The 18,486-nt window shown below is 36.5% G+C and overlaps 2 protein-coding genes across 3 annotated transcripts in view; one reads left to right on the top strand and one right to left on the bottom strand.

Moving 5' to 3' along the window:
- Positions 1-18,486, bottom strand: part of LOC138333314 (GON-4-like protein) — a 56,947-nt gene that overhangs the window by 2,634 nt on the left and 35,827 nt on the right. For both annotated transcript variants that reach the window (XM_069281610.1, XM_069281611.1), the window contains 6 exons: positions 8,350-8,502; positions 6,184-6,365; positions 4,765-4,960; positions 2,836-3,066; positions 667-2,027; positions 242-344 (listed from right to left, as the gene is read on the bottom strand). In XM_069281610.1, the coding sequence (XP_069137711.1) occupies positions 242-344; positions 667-2,027; positions 2,836-3,066; positions 4,765-4,960; positions 6,184-6,365; positions 8,350-8,502 (2,226 nt within the window). The remainder of the gene's footprint in view (positions 1-241; positions 345-666; positions 2,028-2,835; positions 3,067-4,764; positions 4,961-6,183; positions 6,366-8,349; positions 8,503-18,486) is intronic.
- LOC138333991 (uncharacterized) lies at positions 16,180-18,189 on the top strand. The gene has a single exon (XM_069282718.1). It carries the CDS (start codon positions 16,180-16,182, stop codon positions 18,187-18,189), a length of 2,010 nt encoding a protein of 669 aa, XP_069138819.1.

Genomic DNA, 18,486 nt, shown 5'->3' with positions numbered 1-18,486 from the left:
ACTCCTTCAAAGGGAGATAACCTCACACACTTTCAAACTTTCAACTATTCAACGCTGCCATAAATTGACTTTCTTTCACATGGTATTTACTTTTAGTAAATTTACAATCAAAGTAATTTTTCTTAAGTTTATCTCTGCCAAATTAAACAAACCCAAGGACATTTCAATTTTTAAATCCATTAAAAAATAAATTTTAGAAATTAGACTTAGAAAGTTGGTTAACAGTTTTTTATATTCTTACCTGTTTTCCTGTCTTGTTGCCAAACTGCTTCGCTAAGTCATCAAATGTTTGGGTGGAGGTACCTCTTTCCTTAACATACTCTAAAATTTGTCTGTCAGTTTCTCTGCAATAAATCAACAATTCATCGTGTAAGTCAACTGGCTCATATATTAAACATCCTATCAAGAGATATTGTGATTAAAGGACAGTTAACTATATGGTCTATATGATAAGAGGTTCACAGATTCTTAATTAATTGTGGAATTGTTCATTAAAAATCATAGAAAGTTGCTTTGGTATATAGTGGATATATACAACACACCCAATATCATTATTTAACTTTAACTTCCAAAGTGCTGTAAATGTTGAAATATATTCACAGGTTAAATTCAAATCAAAAAGCTTTTGGTATACTGTATTTGATAAACAGATAGAATGAAACTTACTTTGACCAATCCTGTCTCCTTGACCCTTCATCAGAGCTAGACAAGGACATTTCCATAGTGGATGGCAATGACGCTGACTGACCAGTACTGGACAGTGGTGTTGATGCACTTAACACATCATCAGAGGAATGTTGGCTGACATCGCAGACACTGTCCAATGAGGTCACCACACTACAGCTTACTGTTGGACCTTTACTACTAGCCTTCTCATGGCTGACCTTTGAAACATCTCCTTCACCTCTACATTGAGTAAAACTCTCTTGATCATGAGGTCTAGCATCTGTTTGGACAACAGACCTATCCAATCCTGTATTCACAATTTCTGTTGCAGGACTAGAAGTCTGACCATTGTCCACTCTAGGACAACTGACCATGGAGAAAGCACTATTTGAGGACAGTTCTAATGTCAGGTTTGGTTGTGAAGCACTTGTACTACTTGACAGGAATGCAGAATCCATGGAAGTGTCACCTTGCCCAATCATGGCTTCATTGAAAGCTTTCGCCAGTATACTAGAGCTCCCCCTGGTGTTGCTGCTACCCCCCATTAGAGTTGTATCCATGGTGATATCACCCTGGCCGATCATGGCTACTTTCACTGCCTTAGCCAGAATGTCAGAACAAGTACTGTCTTTGGAAGGAGAACCAAACTCGCCAGCGTGTTGGAGAAGGTTCACCGCTGGGATCAGGCGTTTCTGTGGCGACAGACTAGCATCCTCCATCATCAAGTCTAGGTTAATGGGTAAAGCTGATGAACTAGAAGGTGATGATTTGTCCACATTAGAGGAACTAGCTGTAATCACACTAGGCAAATGCTGGGTTTCTGCAGTTTTAGTAGTGAAAGTCTGCAGAAATAAACTTTTATCACATACTTCCATGGGTAAATTCACAGATTCATTTGTCTGACCTTTCTGAACAGGCACCCTAGAGCTCACATCATCAGAAACAGAAATTCGAGTCGACTGTAAAGATATCCCAGCAGGATCTGAGACTTGTATTCTCTGTTCAGAAACGTGACCCTTTGCATTAGAGGGCACTTCATCTTTGTCTGGTCCTGGACTTTCATGTCTAACCTCCATTTGACTATTTTCTAATTTAAAAGTAACACTATTCCCAGTCTCAGCTGTGTCCTGTGATGAAATATCTTTATCTGAGGCTGAGGAGGCTTCTTCTGTTTTACCAAATAAGGAGGTGGCTACACTCCTTCGTTGTCCCTCCTCTTTGTTTGTTTCCTGGGTAGGAGTCCTTGACCTTTGCACCCCTGACCTTGGTGAACTTGACAGGAATCCTTTTGGGGGAGATTCAGCCATTTCATTCAAAGTCATGAACCTTCCTTTTGCTTTTTTCTTCAGTGATATTTTCATCTGAAGCAGAAAATTACAGTTTTTGAAGACAATATAATAAACAAATAAAACAAGCCATTACCAACAATAATAAAATAATAATACTAATACTTTGTCATGTACTACACAAGGCACATAACTACTTAAAATTCCTGACCATGAGTTCAAAAACACAGTATTATGAGATGTCAAATTTTCTGGCAATTTCTTTTTCAATGGGAAACAATGGCATTGTCTTTGCCTGAAAAAGGCTAAGAGCCCAACTAGTACTAGAATGTTTTGATGTTTTGTGACATTTCTTTCAAAAACAAAGTCTGCAGAGCTAAGATAACATTGAAGGTATGCACAAATGAATGAGGTAGTGTTGGTAATCGGATGTAAATTCACAATGGATGATCGATTTTGGACAACCTACCAATTATTGATTTTATAATGGGATAACATTTATAAAAGACTTTCCCATATTGATGTATTTAACCTGTTATTTTCTCTGAATAATTTCTTATTAAAGATATTCTGTGCTAACAGTACAAAGAAGTATTTTTTTAATTCAAATTATTGTTTATCTAACATGTCTAAAAAAAATTGAAATGTGGTTTTGCACCAATATTCACATAATAAAGGTTCAGAACAATACAAAATAAGCACAAGTTATCTCCATTTCAATAATCCAATATTGACATTAATAATTAATAGTCTTTAGGAAAATCATAATCCATCAATCAACGATTAAAATCGAGAATCTGTCAAACACTAGTATGGGGTATTGTTGTATAGCTATAAATCTATATATCATATGCTGTCAAATGAGATATGCCATCTTACTTACCTTATTCATAGGCTTTGTTCGTGGTTGTTCTTCTAGGAGTGAAATATCCATGTTTTCTTTCTCTGCTGCGACAGAATCATCCTCATACCACTCCCCATTTTCATGGTTTCTAGGGTCCTCTTTCTCTTCTTCTTTCTGTGCAGATTTTGCCTTGATTGGCTTGTGAAATATGACCTTCACCTTTTTCAATACCTTGGTATTCACACGATAAAATAGTTCACCATCAATCACCTGAAATTAAGTAAATAACATCCTTCTCTTAAAATATACCATTTAATAGGTTAAATCAATTTACATTAAAATCATGTTTGTTGGCCAAGATCAATGGAAGTTATGCAACTCCATTAAATGTGTCAAGAAACTGGAGTACCCAGTGTAAACCCACAAGGTCAGGCAGGTGACTCCTTCATTATTCACAATCATTTAGAGGTATTCAGGTGACAAAATATCAAATAAATAAAGGCACTGACTACTGTAAAACAGAAATGAAAATCAACAAACAAGAGGCCCAGAGGGCCTGTATTGCTCACCTTGTTTGTAATGCCAAGTAATGTTCTGAATACAGGTTCATTGTTTCTTTTCTGAAGGAATTTTAATATTAACCTCTAAGTCCCCTATTGGGCCCCACCCCTCCTGCCCCCAGGGGGTCAGAGCCAAAGTTCTGTTCTCCTTCCCCCAAGGATGTTTATGGCCAAATTTGGTCACAATCCAAGCAAAACTCTAGGACAAGTAGCGATTTATAGGATTTACCTCTATTTCCCCTATTGGGCCCCACCCGTCCTGCCCCCGGGGGGCCAGAGCCAAAATTTATACAAGTTCTGTTCCCCTTCCCCCAAGGATGTTTGTGGCCAAATTTGGTTACATTCCATGCAGAACTCTATGACTAGTAGCGATTTAAAGGATTTACCTCTATTTCCTCTATTGGGCCCCACCTCTCCTGCCCCCAGGGTGTCAGAGCAAAAATTTATACAAGTTCTGTTCCCCTTCCACCCAGGGTGTTTGTGGCCAAATTTGGTTACAATACATGCAGAACTCTATGACTAGTAGCGATTTAAAGGATTTACCTCTATTTCCCCTATTGGGCCCTGCCCCCATGCAATCTGAGCCAAAATTCATACAAGTTCTGTTTCCCTTCCCCCAAGGATGTTTGTGGACAAATTTGGTTACAATCCATGCAGAACTCTAGGACAAGTAGCAATTTATAGAATTTACCTCTATTTCCCCTATTGGGCCCCACCCCCTCCTGTCCCCGGAGGGTCAGAGCCAAAATTTATACAAGTTCTGTTCTCCTACCCCCAAGGATGTTTATGGCCAAATTTGGTTACAATCCATGCAGATCTCTAGGACAAGTACCGATTTATAGGATTTACCTATAATTCCCCTATTGGGCCTCGCCCCTCCTGCCCCCCCGAGACCAGTGCCAAAATTTATACAAACTCAGTTCTAATCTCCCAAGGATATTTCTGGCCAAATTTGGTTACATTCCATGCAGAACTCTATGACTAGTAGCGATTTAAAGGATTTACCTCTATTTCCCCTATTGGGCCCCGCCCCTCCTGCCCCCGGGGGGTCAGAGCCAAAATTTATACAAGTTCTGTTCCCCCTCCCCCAAGGATGCTTGTGGCCAAATTTGGTTACAATCCATGCAGAACTCTATGACAAGTAGCGATTTAAAGTGTTGACGGGCAGATGGACGACGGACGCTGCGCCATGACATAAGCCCATAAAAACTTTTTCTGGTATTATTCCCACCAACAATTTCTTACTGAACTCATTCACCCGTGGAGACACATTTGAAATCTTCTAATTCAAAAGCTGGAAGAGTACATTGGATATTTCCAATGATGTATGAGTGAGTTAAAAGTTGAGATATATAGATTGACATACAAACTGACTCCACATAGAACATCAATAAAAACACTTTCTAACCTTCAGACAACATGAGTAGCAGTGTTTGTTGCGTTTGAAGTAGTTGGTACTGTTGGGGTTGTTATGACAACGACACTGACATTTCTTTGTTCCACTTATATCCTCCTCGTCGGGTAGTTCAACCTCCTCAAAACCGTCAAAGTCTGCCTCCTCATCACTCTCACCTAGAGTAATCTCCTCATAGTCTGTCAGGTAACTAAATACAGAATTATTTCCCCTTTATTGGAGCGAGTCTGTCAGGTAACTCAATACAGAGTTATGTCCCCTTAATTCAAGTGACTGATATCATCAATATGAATTTAATCACAGCCATATGTAAGAATAGGTTTATCTCCCCTGAGAAAAGTAACTGGCAGTGTAAATATATAGTTGTCTCCTCATAGTCATTAATATCAATACTGGGTTATATTCTCAATTTCTATAGAATACTGCAGGGCATAGGTGTGACATGCTGATGATGTACTTCTAGCTACATATTCCAAGTTGGATAATTTGTATGGTAGTTTTTAAACTATATTTTAGTTTTTAACAAGCAAATTCGTGGAATTTCCATCCCCCGCTTTCAGGACATATTGTAGGTAAACATTATTGATGGTAGGTTTAACCTTGGTTGAAATATGCTGTGGCAATCGAACTTGGCCACGCCCTTCAGGCATTTGACCTTGTTACCAAGTTTGAAGAAAATCTGTTAATATTTATTAGGGTTATTGCAGGGAAATGGCAGAAAATGTATTTTTTTTATTAAATCAAAGGGCCATAATCTGCTAATTAAAATCTGCCAAAAGTTGCGAGCGAACTTGGCTAAGCCCTCAAGGCATTTAACTTTGTTACCAAGTTTTAACAATATTAGTTTTAACATTTGTTAGTTATTACACAGAAACTGCAGAAAAATGACATTTGTAGTAAATTAAAGGGCAATAACTCTAATAAATAACATCTGCTGAAAGAGTTGATCGAACCTGGCCAGGCACTTAAGGCATGCAACCTTGTTACTAAGTTTGAAGAAAATCAGTTTACATTTGTTACACTTATTGCATGGAAATGGCATAAAATGATGTTTTTTAGTAATTTAAAGGGTCATAACTCCGCTAAATAAGGTCCATCGACAGTCGCGATCGAACTTGGCCGAGCCCTTAAGGCATTTAACCTTGTCACCATGTTTGAAGAAAATCGGTTTACATTTGTTACAGTTATTGCTGGGAAACGAAGTGTTACAGACAGACGGACGGACAGACAGACGGACAAACCAAAAATTAATATCCCCCGTTTCGGAGAAAGCGGGGAATAAAAATCTTTAGTGAAATGTTGCCACCAGTAAAATTTAGATCGCCAAATATGCAAAAGTAAATAAATTGCACGGGAAAGAGTGTTAGTGTACAGAAGCACTCTTCTAACGATAGTTCTCAACAGAAACCTTACCTTTCTGGTGGGTGTTCCTCTTTAAAGAACAGAGAGAGCTCCTGGAGTAAATGGATCTGTCCTTTAAGGAGAGGCTCTAGAGCAGACTTCAACTGTGTAGCACTTTTGTTTGAACTCTGGGACCAAGAACTCAACACCTTCAGACACTTCTGGAAGTGGGTTGGATGTCTAAGAAAATGAACCTGAGGAACAAGTGAAATATATCCATAACCGAAAGTCGGCTCATTTACCATTGAACCACATTTAGGTGGCAATTATGGAGCTACGAATGCCACTGTCCAGCTAGCATCCATACTCCCAACTGAATTGCAAACTGAATGTGATTCAAGGCTTATATTAACATTTGATAACAGTTTTCTGTTGAAATCTCAATAGGTTTTGCATCTATAATGAAAAAAGAAAATTGTGACGTCATAATGGTAATGACGTCAAAATAAACGGATGCCAAATGCACTTAGTAAGGTTATAAAGTGAGGCTGCATTAAAAATGTAAATATGAATATAGAAAGCCTATAGCTATTTATTATGGTAGAAAAAGAAAGCTACACAATTAAACACCAATGAAATATAATGATAATTATCAAGGTCAATTCCACCATTTTTCAAACGGCGTCCCTGGCAGCTGGATTGGGAATTTCGTATTTTTAGGGGAATTTTTTCGATCTCACCACACTTTCTCATTTAAATGAAATCTAATACTTTTCTATTACATTGCTGTGTAGATTTAATTCTACATAATTATATTCATTTATATAATGTTTTGTGTGTCAAACTTTTAGACATAACATTTTCAAAATTATCATAGAAGTTTTGGAGAAATAATGTCATAAATATTAAGTTCAGCTTTTGTCTCAATATCACTTCAGTAAAAACATCAGCAATGGAAGGATTTCTCAACTGCCAGCCATCACAAATTGACACAAAAGCATTTTATTTTTCAGGTGTAAGCAGCTTTCTAATTCAGGAAAATATCGCTATCACCTTTTAAAAAAATGCAATTGAATGAAATATTGATTTTCTAACTTTCATAACAGTTTTAGACACGATACTACATGACTGACACAAGTTATACCCATATCTGAGAAAATCGTCGTCATATTAATCAATATTAAGACTTCAGTTTCACTTTGAACGCCAATGACCGGCAAACTGTTCATATTACTCAGTGCGAAGTTGTGGGAAAATTATACAAAATCTTGTAGTAATATCATTATTTACATGACTCAAAGTCATCCCTGGTTTATTTACTGACTATTTCAAATAAATAGCCAATAATAAAGTGATAAACAAGTGACAGATGTAACGTAAGACTGTCGCTTACGCGCAGACTATCAGATGATTGTTCAGTTGTTTCTAGGAAAAAACAATGTGTCTGTGTTATAAACTAGTTCATTTATGTTATCTTCATTGAACATCAATTCATCAAATCATTTTTTACAAATTCCACTTGCCTTTTTTATGTTTTCAACACGGATTGTTTCATCTCGATGTATTTTGATCACACAGACGCTTGCAATCAAGCGCTGTACTTCATCTAAACGCTTGAAATGACATGACTAAACTATGGAACCAAAATTTCCAGATAATCTTACCACATTTTTACGTATAAAGTCACAGCTTACAGGCAAGCTGTTGGGAATTTAAAGAACAATCAGACATTTTAAAATTGGGATGCTAGAAGGGAATGGGGCAGTTAAGCCGCCTTAAAATGGTAGTAGAATCAGCCTTGATTATTTAAGTTGCACCTTCTGAAACTACAATGATCCCTCGAAAATCCGAACATCTGCATTCCAAGCCAAACCTCCGGATTACGAATTTTCCGCCATCCTGGATTCTGTTTTCTTTGTCAATTATCAAATTGGATTCCTCATATTTCGATCCAGAATGTGAGTTTTCCGGACTATCGGCATCTGGATTATCGCGGGTCAAATATAGCTCTTTTTTGCATTGTTATTGTATTGAATGATGACAAGGCAGTCAAATGTTCCAAATGAAGTCAACCATGGAGTCAGCATTAAGATGACATGTTTGTGTTAATGGTTTTATAATAGTGTTAAGAGATTCAGAACACTCTGTAAGGGATATAAAGCCATAAAGCCATAAACAAATGTAACTTTTTATAAAAAATTGTTTTGTTAGGTTGTTAATCCGACTGTTGTAATTTACCTCAAGTTTACGAAGAAAGGTCCTGGCTCGTATGAATTCTTGAGTTGTCATGTAACAACCACATTCTACAGCTTGCTCTGGGAGGAGAAAGCCCGCAAAATCTGTCACTAGATCGGGGTAGTCTTTCAGAACAATCCGCAGCTCTTTGTACAGCTGTTTAAATATAAAACAATCACAAAATCAATATGTTTTCCATGAAAACCTTACGAAATATTACACCATTAGTGTAAAACATTTGCTGTTGACAGTCCAATTATGTCATGAAATTAAAGACGGAAAAATAAAATGGTTAATTCACATTTTTGCAAACCTTATGTCACTACACAGGCAATACTTCATGTAAACTTCACATGAAGTTCGCATGAATTTAACAGGAAAAATATTCACCTTAAATTCATGTGAAGAAATATTGCCTGTGTATGTGAACAATGACCTAGAAACGATATGAAATAAGTAAAGTAGAATACAAGTTTGTCTGGGAATCAAGTTTGAACCCCATATTCTCCAGATTGTTTTGATTTATAACTGCTAAGTACAGACTTGAGGTTGGTGGTTTTTCTGTAGGTACTACGGCTTTCCTCCACCTCCTAAACCTTTTGTGTTCTTAAACAACCTTGAGTGTTGAATGGATGTAAAATCAAACCAACAACATCTGAGGATGCTATGGATCAAATTTTTGTTGATCTCTTTGTAAAGGAGAAGGTACGTTAAGACTCGAATATGGCCTCAAAATTAATTCTCCAGTAAAGAACAACATATTTTGCCATATAACAGCTGAATACATTTGCTAACACATTACATCTCGAAAATATCCCGCATGTGCCAATTATGTTCACTATGACGTCATCAACATGCAGTTTCCCGCAATTTTTCACAAAAACCCTTGAAAAATCATACTTTTTGAGTGGTTTTCTCTAATCAAAGTGCCAAGGCCACTTATAGATGCTGTGACTGAAGAACTGTTAGTCTCAAACAAAGGAATAAAGAAATTGGTTTTGCATTTAAATATTGAATGTAGTGTACAGTGTTAAATTAGGGAGTTAAACAAAATATATTTACGGTATATCGTATTTATTTTATGATATTTAAAGTTGATTCAAGAACAATAAGTTGAATAACTCATTTTCCTGAAGTAAATTTTATATTAAAAATTTTAAATTATTTCTGAAATAACGATTTCAACACCAATAAAACCGGTCAGAATCCGAGTATCATTTTTATGCTTCTTTATTAATTACTAAAATTATCAATTTCATCAATATCTCTTCAAACATTTAAGAATATTTTCGGAAAAATATAACATTAGAAACACATGTATTAGTCTACCATTTCCGGGTATATTTTGGTTCCCTTTCTAAAAAAATTAACATGGGGTGCTTTGACGACTTTTGACTAATAAATCACGGCCAGATACTATTGCCAAATAAAAGGTACATTAATTTGTTATGTATAACACTCAGATTTATTTTAAATTCACAAGAACGCTAGTCAGTAACATCATAAAAACTTCATGTAATGCATCGGAATTAAGCAAGTCTTCGAAAGACGCAGTAACTGGTTGGCGACATATTATCGCGAAGAACATATTATCGTGATTTTTGCTTTGCCGACTTTTGAATAATAATAAATCCTGGCCAGACATTTAAGCCAAATAAAAGGAACATTATTTGGTTACTTATAACACTCAAATTTCTTTTTAATTTATAAGAATGATAGCGTCAAGAAAACTAAATGCAATGCATCGGACTTTAGCAAGTCTTCGTAAGTTTACCGTACATTACACGAAAATATAAGTTCATTTGTCACTTTTAGTTGTTCGTACATATATAGATCTATATTATCATTATATTTTGTAAGTTTATGTTGATAAATTTTGTGCTTTTTCCCTTTCCATATAACGCAGTTGTCGATAAACAAAAGGCACAACTCGATCTCCCAGTGACCTATTAACTTTTACTGCGCAATGATATCACCAGATATAATTCGTCAATGCAACCAAATTAAAAAACTCTATAACCGTTATAAGAACTTTCTTTTGCAATTATCTTCCTAACATTTCATTACATAATCGATCAGTAGCATGAATTACGTAAAATTGAAATAGATATATACAATTCAAAATCGACCGAAAATCTACCGCAGAGGAAGACATCGAAGAAGGCGTTGTTCGTGATTTTTGGGACCATACATAACGCGTAGGGATACATAAATCATAGAGTCCCAACTGAACACTTAATTCATACCGTCTATAGTGCATATGTATGTACAAATTTAATGTTTGTGGTTTTGAATACTAAGGTTCGATTTATTCATACTATCATGTAATATTTAAAATGAACAAAACAAAATTTAATTTTATCGCGTAGTGGTTTTATTGTTTAGATGTGCACAGGCTCGCCGAGCGTACCTAAGAATACTGTTTCACAGCATCAAAAATGAATGTGGCCGCCTTCAAGGAGCAGAAAGAGATTTTCACACTTTGTGTATCGTGTATTTACGCATATCCATGCAAAATGTAAAGTTGCTCCAAGTTGGCGGCCAAATCCATTTCAAGCCTTTTCTAACCTAAAGATGATGAACTTCTAGCAAAATTTGGCGAGAAGAGGAAAATCATCAATTTGATGACGTCATAGGTGGGACACATCGTGTACATGGTTATAAAAAATTATGTTTTGATGAATGGCAAGTATGAGAGTATTTATTGATATGAAATTGATGGGGATCAGAGTTAATTTTTTTCGGCCTGAAAAATTAAGGCCAAATACTGGTCCTATCATATCTACTCCTTTATAATGAAAGCCTGACAACTACTGGAGAATCCGGGTAGGTAGACAGGTATGACTACAGCACTTCATCACAACTCCATAATACCACCATACACTGACCCTCACACACCATCACCAACTTAACCCCAAAAAGTGATTTCTGCACTGTAAGTTCTCCCTTTAGTCTGCTACACAGTCCCACACCACCTATCCTCAAAGGTTCAAAATTATATAATTTCCGTCAGCCAGGCTTAAAATATTGTTGGTTTGCACTTTTCCGACCCAGAATTTTAACAGTGGGTCGGTAGGTAGGAAAAATATTTTATTTTATCCTGAATTTATTGTGTACACCAGTGATGTTTCACATTCTAGATGTATGTACATGTACCCGAATTTACACATACAGTTTCATTGTGATAGTTTTGAAGCCTGGACAAGCAATTGTTCAAAGATAATTATGAAAGTTTTTGTTTTTCTAGACGCTCAGATATCATTGTACAAAATTTAAAAAAATATTGTCAGAATTTCCCAATAAAATTTTTGAGTAGGACCGTTTTATATGGGTCGGTCGGGGGAGTGCAAACAATCTTAATTTTAATTTAGGCCTCACCATTTTACGTCCAAAAAGGAATATTTTATTTGGTTATCAAGATAAACAAAGACTTCTATATTAAGCTGACATGCAAACAAATACCATTTTGTACTAATTTAATTCAATATACATCACCAAATAAACAAAATGATATTAACATGTGTCATTCTCTTAAAGGATTTTTTTTTCTAAATACCATATTATCTCTGCCCTTGTTATACCTCTTAGATAGCCCTAGTCATTTCAGATATCCATCATCATGACTAACACTCATAATCAATGTTACACCAATCTAAATTGCTGTAGGAGGGCTAATAAACTTGTCACCTGAGACAGGTTAGTGTGCCAGACCGTCCAAGCAGGTGAGACTGACACATCTGATATACACCTGTCATTTTACACACAATACTCGTTAGTCAAGTTGACAGCAGAAGTAGTGCCATAAATCATAAAACAATTAATGTAACAATTAGTTAAAAACCTTAATTAATTATTGTACCAATCAGTTAAGCATTTAAATTAATCATTGTAACAATCAGCATAACATTTTCATTGCATTTCTCTAATTAACAATTATGTAGCAAATTACAATCCTCCACAGGTAGCAATGGATTACAGAGGATTCCGCTTATTTGAATAAGTCATTTTCCAGAAGAAAATATTCAAATAACCGGAGTATTCGAATAGGTGGAGATGCCGTTTTGCACCTCCGTTTACTTGATAAATATGTAAATCATTTACACTTAAAACGAACAACAAGTAATAATTTTTGAAGTTGTAAATCGATTTTAATTGTTTAATAACAAAAAATATTCCAATATTAGATTCTTGTTTACGTTAGATCGACACGTGAATATTTGAGAAACAGCTAAACGATCGATATCAAATGCAATAACTAAGAAGGATTGAATTTGTGTCTGCAATTCTGAACCTAAATAATAAACAAATTTACGTACATTTGCAGGGCAAAATGAGCTGATCGTGATTAAACTTCAAAGTGCCAATCAACTAGCAGCGTTGTTTTGCACATGTGTGTATGAATTCGAAAATGGTGGAGGGTGATGAAGCCATGCGTTCATTGGACCTAAATGTGTTTTGAGAATTCTTCCTGTATTGTTGATCGATACGGCATGTAGCTTAATGCATACTCAAGTAGCAATGAAACAACGTAGCAAGTATCTTTTGTATCTATAATATTACATACGAAACTTACAGTAGTCATTGCACGCCGACTTTGCATGCTTTTATGTTTCGTTCAACGAGACGCTTGATACGGAAATGTCTGGCATAGTCAAAGCCTTTAACTAAAACACGGACCGACTGAATGACGAAACACCGGACATACTAAAATACGGAATGCGGAATAACAGTATATACTAAATTGCGGAATGAAAACAAAAGATATGAGATAAAGATCAATATTTTATTTATCTATTATTTTTTTAGCATGGCAATCTCTGCATAGAACCTTTTTTCTTTTTTTTAGTGCTTGCTTCGCTAATCCCAATACACTGTGGGTGGAAATCATGATCGCATCCATCGCACACAATGTACAATGTATGCGTGTCTGGCAAACGACATTCACAATACACGGGTACAACATGTAATCTTTTTATTCTGTCCTTGACTTTTCTGCTGCCTATTGTTGGAAACAAAGATAACTGCTTCTTTTCTAAACAGTTGTATAGGTGAAACCGCAGTTTCTTACGATCGTAACGTTGGGTGCAAGGGTCTTTTCCGTAGGCCAATGATACAAGATTTGCAATAGCGTATAGGCCACAATCATAACCGTTATTTTGTGGGAATACGTCTAACATCTTTATATGAAGATTATCTCCGGATGTATTTATCATCGTAAATATTGCCATTCTTTCAAGTCGTGCATTGGACATCGTCGAAACTTGAATCTAAAATAGATTTGTTACAGTCAACCAATGACTTCTGCCATGTTCAGGGTTTCTATTTATTATTTGAATGAATGGTTCCCTGTCGTGCTTGGTAAATTCAAGAGTGATTCTTTAATCTCTGGAAACTGGTGTCTAATAAGAACCATACAGCAGTCCACAATTGTTCCGTTTAGCCATCCATAAGGATTGAGAATGAGTGACCTGTCACTTACAATAAAATTTTCTAAAACTATTTTAACGTCTGCTGGAACCAAAATTTCTTGACTGTATTGAATGTCTCGCATGAAACTAGAGTCATATTCCGCAAATATTTCCGTTGGGCGTTCCAAATGATCTGTGGGCCATTCCGACTGTTCCGTGGGCAGTTCCAGATGTTCAGTGGGCCGTTCCGACTGTTCCATGGGCCGTTTCGATTGTTCCCCGGGGAAATCCGGATGTTCGGTGGGCCGTTCCCGACTGTTCCATGGGCCATTCTGATTGTTCCGCGGGCTGTTCTGACTGTTCAGTGTCCAGATCACTGACTCTAGGCTTCTTCCTTCCTGGTTTCCTGCGCTGTGGACAGCTTGCATTCTTACGGACATTGGTCAAATTTCATAGGCCTTCTTCATTTTCCTCAAGTGGCATATTTAATTTCCTGAGTTTTTTTTAACAAAGATAAAGAGGGAATTCGGCCAGGACCGGCCAAGTACTCTGTATTAAGCCGGGTTTTCGTATTATCTGAGTTCGTATCAACCAAGTTCGACTGTATCCCTTTAATTGAAAAGATTTCTTCATTCAATTTAAAAAACGTGCAAAAAGGAATCTTAATTCACAAATTTTATTTTGAAATGGGGAAAAATCGAGAAATTTGATAGCCACAAAAGAAAACTGGTTTCCTTTGTATCTGTGTATAAGTATACCCGCCATGAAAATGAAGCCAAAACTAACAGAGTACAAATCATAGATTTTTGTAAGAAGCATACCATATGTTTACATCTGCCGGCTGTCTCAGAGCCAACCCCCTGCCCATCCCTAGTTTTCCTTAAACAATATACTGGATCAATGACAGTGTTACATGAAACAGTTATTCCCCAAACATGCCTAGAAATAAAAGTTACTAATTTCTATAGTCGATAGAGTGCGGATGACCCGAGAGGTCTGTCACCGCCACGGTTAGCAGTGTGTACAATATACTCGAGACAGGACCCTGTGTCAACACTGTCGTTTGTTGTGTACATAACAACTCATCTCCACACAAAAACAACCTCTTATGTTTGCTTAAATGATCCACACTTGACAGTAAGCCTTCATCAGAGTGTAATAAGATCTGCCTAAGACAACACTTCCAGCGGTTGTCTCCCTACTCATTAAGCAGGCTTATTCAAACTATTATATCATATTTTTAGCACTAAAAGCAGCTTGTCCAATACAAGATAATTTAGGACTTACTTTTTACTGAAGTTTCAAATTTCAGCATGTGCAGTATACTGTTAAACAATTTTGTTTCTCCGTTTCACAAGCTTGCCGATATATATTTTCAAGGATTTAAGAAATGAATTGAAATACATGTACCTTTCAATAAATAAAAATGAGGTTAATATCTTAATTTGAAGATGAAAACTTTGGTGGATCTACTTTGATCATGAATTTTTTTAAAGTAAATTGCATGTTATCTACAAACGACAAATACAGGTTTTGGTTATAATTATACATCTTAAGTTTAAAAGTAATGGCCAGGACCTAGAAGATAGCTTCTGAACATGCCAGGACTTTATTGTCAATTTTAAGGTCAAAATTCTAGATCAGTGACCTACTTTAGAAACACTACAAATGACCGATTTTTTTTCCGTTACATTTTCCCTTCACAATACTCAAGCTGAAATTGACCAAGAACAATAAAACATGACAACATGTCCAGCTAGGACAGAAGTGCTAATATAGAAACAATGAAGAGGGTCTTGACCTTTCTGCTCTCAAACAATATTACTTTCACCTATATTATAATGAGGTAGCTGTCTCGTACAACCCATATATGGGAAGCAGAGCCCCCAGTACAGCTGGCAGTCACACGCCGAGGGGGACTGAAGGCCCCAGTAACCACCCACTTCTCCTCTAGAGTAGATTTTTATTCACTGGAAAACTTAAATTGTCGCTTAATAGAGTTATGTATATACTGAAAATATCCCATCATAAATCAGACAGAATCGATCTAATTTCCTAAAACTGTAAACAGACACTTGTTGAGTGTCGTATACACAGAGAGCGTAACATCTACTTGACACTCTCTCGCTGACATCACTATAACAAACTTTACGTGTGTTGGCACAGTTAACATACAGATGCTGGTTAGCCTAGGGTACACAGTTATTGCTAGATGTTAACTTACAGACAGGTACCGATTAAATCATTGAGAATTCGGAGACATTTAAACTTCAATCTGATTGATATTAAATCAGAAATGAAGATTTAGTACCGATATAACAGCAAGGTGTGAAAACAGACAATAAACGCTGAGTACAAAGGCATTCATTGACTGATGAACAACATTCCAAGTGCATTGTAATCAGTGGACACAAATACTGGAGATATGATAACCCCTGACAGTCTCAATATTACTCTTCAATACACCAATAGTTCAAATAGTACGACCCCTCCACCTCTGCCGGACGACAGCGGTCCTCCGGTCGAGATGCCGACCATTTGGGACATCCTGGAACAGTATCCTACATACATGTGGTCCAGGTATCTCGGACTTTATGTTTACCCGATCATCATTTTTTTGGGGACTGTTGGCAATGTGATCAGCTTTGTTGTGATGATTAGAAAGACAATGATCCACTCGTCCACCTGTTTTTACCTGGCCGTGATAGCAGTTGTGGACACATTAGTTCTGTTTTTCAGTGGAATAAGAAGCTGGTTTGCCGTCATCAATGGTTGGGACGCCATCATTTTAAGTCCAACGGCATGCAAAGTGTTTAACTTTCTCACTTACTTCTTATTTCAATATTCAGCTTGGCTTCTTGTTGCAATGACTATAGAAAGGTTCATTGCTATCCATTTCCCATTGAAGGCAGTGGAGTATGCTACCGTCAGTCGAGCCAAGAAAGTAAGTGTGGCTTTATTTGTGATGTTTTCTTTATTTAACTGCCATTTTTTCTGGACTGTCACAATAGAAGGGCAATACTGTTCTCCAACAAAGACTTACGAAGATTTCCATAATGACATCTTCCCATTGATAGACGCTGTGCTGTATTCCTTCCTTCCTTTCCTCATCCTTCTCGCCATCAACATTCTCATCATCAGAGATAACAAGCGTGCCACAAGGTTTAGGGAAACTTTACGACGTAGAAGTCATACAGCGGAGAACGAAAAAAACATGGAAAATCGACATTTCCACCAGAAGCTGACCATAACATTGCTTTCTGTGACATTCACCTTTTTGGTGACCTCAGCGCCACGAGTTGTATTGTTCAGTATTCGTTATAATTACTTTGATTTCTCATCTGCTCAGATCGACTTTGAGCGCTTGGCATTGTATCTACTGGTGTCAAGAATTACAAGTCTATTTAGTTATATGAACCACGCAGTGAACTTTCTGCTGTACTGTATCACTGGACAGAGATTCCGCAGGGAGCTCCGTAAATTATTTGTGTGTATGAAACAACCGTCTCAATCAGCTACTCTGTACTCTACCAGTACAGACAGATATCAGCGACAATCAAGTGCTACCTCTATCTCCAATCTGGATATGTCAGAGAATCCCTCGTATCCAGCACATATATCCCACAACCTGGCATACAACACACAAACCTCACACAACCCTACATACACCTCACACAACCCTACATACAATCCATCCCCATCATTGAAACCAAACGACAGTACACAAACAGATTTTCTACAAATTGTAACTGAAAACAATCCAACCGAACTTTTTCAAAACTCCAACACTGATGAAATTTCACAAAATCCTGATGATGTTGTCCTACAAAATACCAATATACTTAACTCAAATTTCGACCTTTCACAACATATAAACAATACCGACCACTTACAAAACTTAAATAAAGACACCTGCACACAATACAGCCAGGGCCGTGATTCTCCTAAACATTCACAAGACATGTATGAAGACAATTTAGCTTTTTCAAAAACACTAAATGAGGAAAACGACAAAGAATTGTCAGACTTAAATGAAGACAATGATGCTCCATCAAACTATGTGAATGAGGAGAATAAAGAATTTTCACAAAGCTCAAATGAGGACAGTAGCTTACATTCACAAGTTAACACTGAGTACAACGTCACACATTCAAATGACTTGAATAGTGACAAATGCAATATGGTTGAAATTTCACAAAATTCAAATGAGGAAGATAGTATGACAATTTCAAATGATTTAAATACGGACAAAATGACATTTGCAAACGATTTAAATAGCGATGATATCACTGACATTTCCCAGAATTCAAACATCACCGACATATCCCAGAATTCCAATGAGGATAACACAACACTTAGAGAGGACTTAAATGAAAACAATATCAAACTTTCACAAAACTTCACTGAAAGCAAAATCACAGAATTTTTACAATAAAACAGTTGCAAACCTCGGTATATAAAGATTTATTTGAAAACCTTTCAAAATGGTTCAGATGTGTCATTGTTTATCAAGTAAATAAAATAAATTAATACATTAACTTTTACTAAAATATCTATATTATATATCATGAATTGTTATATAATGAACAATATTTCCACACCACATAACACAAAACAATATGTACTGTTAAACCTGTCTATAAAGACCACTCATAGGACAAAGAAAATTAGGTCTTTATAGCTAAGTTGTCCTTATACACAGGTTGACAGGTTGATGTGTTGGAATTGACTA

Source organism: Argopecten irradians, chromosome 10, assembly GCF_041381155.1.
Source record: "Argopecten irradians isolate NY chromosome 10, Ai_NY, whole genome shotgun sequence".
In the NCBI taxonomy this organism is placed as follows: domain Eukaryota; kingdom Metazoa; phylum Mollusca; class Bivalvia; order Pectinida; family Pectinidae; genus Argopecten; species Argopecten irradians.
Note: the sequence above shows the minus strand (reverse complement) of the source record. Positions and strands in the feature narration are given on the sequence as shown.

Coding starts and splice junctions, on each gene's coding strand:
- LOC138333991 (XM_069282718.1), top strand. CDS start 16,180: ATGATAACCCCTGACAGTCTCAATATTACTCTTCAATACACCAATAGT.